Below are 5,000 nucleotides of genomic sequence, written 5' to 3'. Positions count from 1 at the left end.
CCCTGAGGTCCAGTTATCGGAAATGGATGGTAATGACATAAACCTTCATGTGCATGCCTTTGATGACCCAAGATAATATTGAAACATGCTATTTATTTATTTATCTCCAAGATTGAGGCTCATGGAAGAGCGAGGTTACGGAGGATAAAAAGACAACAAACTGACAGTGGGGTAATGGGAGCAGCAGTTTGCCATGACAAGTCAGGAAATGAAAGAACATCAAGATCGGGGAGTGAAGTGATCTTTGGTTTAACTGCACATTCATGTCCAAAGCTCAGGCCTCCCTGGAAGGAGTGTGTGTACTTTTACTTTAACATTTAAGCCTCCCACGCAGTTGTAAGGTTCATCTCTCATTGCTGAGTGGCTTGTTTTCAAAATGGCAAAGGCTTGAAATGCTGTCACCTTTTGGAAAGATGGTTCGGTGTGTTTATCATAATTGTTCAACAAAACAATGTTATCTCCTTTGTCGATGTAACAGTAGACTATTTGTCGGCAAGCTATCGCCGGCGACCTGGCCAAATTCCAAATTCCTGCTCTAATCTACAGTGGGTACTCCATCAACGACCCTGTCGCTCCCACGTACGGACTGCTGCTCAACTGCAGCCACGTACTGCATCCGAACAACTATGAGTGGACGCTTTGAAAAGTTTGGCTGACAGGTCACGTACAATTGAAAATGGTCTCCTGAGCTCATTCAAAACTTGAGAGCACAAGGGTCTCACCAGATTAAGGCCCGGTCACACCTTGACGTTTTAGCCAGCGATGGCAACGTATTAAAATGTATGTAAAATGCTGGCTTACGTTGAACTTTTGATGTTTTTTTTTTAAAGATTCGGACGTATTCATAGCGACTTGGTCTTATGAATAACGCATTGGTAACGGACACAGAACGTTTCGTTGTTATAGATAACTTATACCAACGAATGCTGAACCTGTTGTCGGCCTACACAACCGATGCCCAACGATAGTCTAACTTAGGCATAGCGCGTTGCACGCATCGCCGACGATGTCGTGACGTAGCCTATTAAAAGGCTGACGCACAACGATTCGAATCATAACTGCCGTAGAAATGGAAGTGTCAACATCGCGGTCACACCTTGGTGATCTTGCCAGCGTATGCCGACCTAAGAAAAATGTGTCTAAAACGTTGGGGCACGTCAAATACGGTATGAGTAAGTTTGGTATACGTGAGTAAAACGCTAAAGTACGCTATCATACGTCGTAGTAAGTAGAGTACGTCAAGAAATTTTAAACATGTTCAAAATTTTACGACGTACTCGGTGTATGACACACGTTCCGCATGCGATGGGGATAAGTTTTACACACTATGTGGACGCTTACACACGTCCACAAAGGCTACTTGTAAGCTACTCATAAGTCGAAACACGTCGCGGTAATGTATTTTTTACGCGAAACTTATTTCTAACTTATGTTTGACGTGCTTTGAACCAATTCTTTACGTAGTCCCAACACACATCGACGTATGTAGACGTATTCCAATGACGTCTTCCGGTCGACAAAAAAAAAAAATTAACGTGTTTCTAGCTTACAACTGCCATATAAAGACGTGTTCCCAGAGGTTTTGGGAATTGGTATATAAAAATGCTGCTCATAAAAGGGGAACCCAACAGTGTTTTCGAGTCCTTTTTGAGTCGATGTCCATGTCAGCAGTAACAGTATCCGTATCAGTATTAGTATTAGTAGTAGTTTGTTCATGTTGGCAGTAGTAGGTGAGTGTGAGGGGGAGGGTGTGGGTTATGATGGATCGTCCTTGTGTCCGCGTGTCCACGGGTAGGAGACATCTTTTCACCATTGTTCGAAGTTCTTCGCGGCTAATTTTTTATGGGGCTTTTTCAACAATGAGCTATAGCTTGTTTTTACGATTTAGGTCTATTCATAACGGGTTGGACAAATGCACAATGAACTAATAATGTGCATAGAGTGCTTTGATTACTTATAGATACGATATACCAACGAATAATTATCGTGATGCCGGCGTTCACAAACTATGCCCAACGATAGCCTAACTTATCCATATCGTGCGGCAGTTTATCTTTGCCAGTGACGTGGGGTTTGCTATTCATAGGCTGCCACTCAACGATTTAAATGGCTGCATCGCCACTATTGAAAGTAGACGCCTGCACTCAACAATTGGATTTTTTTACACTCAACGACTTTTAAACGGTACCACTCAGCTATTTTCATTGTTTACAATGAACGATTTAAATTGCTGTCACTCGCCTTTGTTTTTTTGACGCTGGCGCTCGGAAATTTGAAGCGTTTCTTCTGAACGTGTTAAAACGCTCAAACTCCACTATTTTAAATAGACGCTGCCGATGGACAATTGGAATCATAGCCAAGCTAGACATCGAAGTGTGAACATCCTCGTCATGCCGAAGAAAAGTTTGAAGAATGCTGCAAATAAGTGTCCTGGCCGTGGCCGTGGACGCTGACTCAAGGACGATCCATTATACCGACGTCTTTCAGCCTATGAGTAACTTAAAAATGACGTCTGTCGATGTGTGGCAACGATCGTGTAACGTGCCAACAACACGTTAATCATAGGTTAGAAATAAGTTTCGGGTACGCTAAACATTACCTCGGCGTGTCTCAACTTATGATTAACTTACAAGTAGCATGTGTTGACGTCTGTCAACGATCGCAGATCGTGCATACAACTTGTGGCCAGCGTAGCGGAACGTGTGAGTCATACGCCGGCATACATTGTGAAATTTCAAGCATGAAAAAATTTGAGAACAACCAAAAAGTACAACGTTTAAAGCCAGCGTACAACGACGTATGACAGTGTTTTTCAGCGTGCTCTCAATGTTATCAAAACTTACCCATAACGTATTCAATGTGTGCCAGCGTTTTAGAAAAAAAAAATCAAAAATCGGCATACGTTGGCTAAAACGTCAAGGTGTGACCGGGCCTTTACATCAAGTCGTAAATACATGAAAAATGGTAAATACATGTGATTATACAAGGAACAAGTTCTTTTGGATGCTCTGTGGGTAAATATTGTGCTGCCTTCCTGTTGGCCATTCTGGCTTCGTTTGGCTGCCAGAATGGCCAACTGTTCTGTAAACATGGCTTTAGATTGATCTCACTGTAAGGTCTTCATCTGTTGTGAGATAGTTTCATGAAGTCTGCAACATTAACATCAGTTATTGTGCACTTAACATTACTCAAACTAATGCTCCTGTGTTCCAGGTAATTGCATTTCCAGTTGTCCAAAAATATTTGCACTTTCATTGGAATAACCATTTAACTTTTTGTGCATTGTACATTGTTAACGTACTTAAAGGGAGTAAATATTAACTCTAAGCCAGCTGTTTCTCTGTACAAAACGAACATGGTAGCAGACACAGTTGAGATGTGGCAGCAGTTTGTTTGTTTGTTTGTTTATTCATCCACTCATTCATTCATTTATTTATTTATTTTTTATATATTCTTCATTCTCATATATTTACGTTTGTGGAACAATTTCAAAAATTGTGTCCAAATTGTGAAAACCTGTGAAAGCATTTTGCTTGAATTGTGTGCAGGGTGAGAATACTTTGAAAGGTAAAGCAGCCACAGGAAGTGTCGAAAAGCTTACAAGCTATTCTTTGGGTAAGTGAACGAAGTGCATTCAAGTGTCTTGTTTAAAAAAAAAAAAAATCAACAAGGATATGAGAGGTTGCTTGGAATAAAATCATTTTATGGGTTTTGTCGTTCCAATTTATCTTCAGTATGATCCAGAAATATTAACCTGTGTTATTGCTGAAAGATGCCAACTAGGAGATTACTTTTAAGTTTCATGCTTGGGTGAAATTTGTCCTTTTTTGCATGTCCATGGCTCATGGAGTAGCTTGAGCACAGAATAGATCAGGAAGGAATAGTAAAAAGAAAAGAAGAAAAAAATGGGGGACACCAACAGCAGGGTTGAGAGCCAAATTGGAGTGATGAGGGATGTTGGGAAGAATGAAGGAAAGTACAGGACACGGGGTGGACAGGATGGATACAGCTGCAAACTCTCAATCATGCAAGTTGAAGGAAAAACTGGAAACCAGAAAGGGGTGCGATTGAGGAGGGTTGATGTGGTGGAGTGGATCACCTGAGATGGTGGTGAACTGCTGTCTTGAAGCCCAGGAGAGAAGAATGAGATTGAAGAGATTGAGGAAGTTGGTTCTTCGGGTGGGGGAAAAAGACTCATCTAAAAGCTCAAATGTATTTTGCAAAAAAGCATCTTGATGATACTGCAGGCATGTGGAGAAAAGTTTTGTGGTCAAACGAGACAAAATTGATCTTCTACTATACTAAAAAAATAGAATATGTTTGTATGTATGTATGTATGTGTGTTTGTTTGTTCGTCCTTTATAGGTGGCCGAACCGTTGGATGGAATGAGATGAAACTTGGCATGAGTGATCCTTGGGACATGAGAACGGACATGGGGGGTCAAGTTCAAGGTCACGGGGTCAAGGTCACCGGGAAACTTCAATTTCTCAATTTCATCCGATCGAGACGGGACCAACGCCATTCGACAGATAATCAAAATTAAATGACACAGTTCATTGACGACATTCACGTCCGACTTCCGGTTTTCGAGTTATGACGTCATAAATTGACTAAAACGTCAATTTTTCATGTTTGTTTGTCCTTTATAGACGGCCAAACCGTTGGATAGAATGAGATGAAACTTGGCATATGTGATTCTTGGGAATGGACATAAGGGGATTAAGGTCAAGGTCAAAGGTCACGGGGTCAAGGTCACCAGATAACGTCGATTTCTCAATTTCATCCGATTGAGATGGGACCAACGCCATCCAACAGATAACTGTACCCGCCCATGGGCGGGTACTTTGCTAGTTTTGGTCTAAATTGAAAGCGTTACATCTGGCATAAGCCGAACACTGCACATCATCCAGTCAACACAATCCCTAATGTCAAGCATGGTGGTGGCAGCATCATGTTATGGGATTGATTTTCATCAGCAGGGACTGGCAATCTTGCCAGG

At 41.5% G+C, this 5,000-nt stretch overlaps 1 protein-coding gene across 6 annotated transcripts in view; it reads left to right on the top strand.

Annotated features, from left to right (window-relative positions):
* Nucleotides 1-5,000, top strand: part of TAX1BP1 (Tax1 binding protein 1) — a 248,109-nt gene that overhangs the window by 103,594 nt on the left and 139,515 nt on the right. For 5 of the 6 annotated variants that reach the window (XM_085876995.1, XM_085876993.1, XM_085876991.1 and 2 more), the window contains one exon: nucleotides 3,549-3,615. The exons of the other annotated variant lie outside the window; for it this stretch is intronic. In XM_085876995.1, coding sequence (XP_085733121.1) covers nucleotides 3,549-3,615 — 67 coding nt within the window. The remainder of the gene's footprint in view (nucleotides 1-3,548; nucleotides 3,616-5,000) is intronic. 6 annotated transcript variants of the gene reach the window in all.

Source organism: Eptatretus burgeri, chromosome 4, assembly GCF_056783735.1.
Source record: "Eptatretus burgeri isolate ZD-2024b chromosome 4, Ebu_testis_v1, whole genome shotgun sequence".
Classification (NCBI taxonomy): Eukaryota; Metazoa; Chordata; class Myxini; order Myxiniformes; family Myxinidae; genus Eptatretus; species Eptatretus burgeri.
Note: the sequence above shows the minus strand (reverse complement) of the source record. Positions and strands in the feature narration are given on the sequence as shown.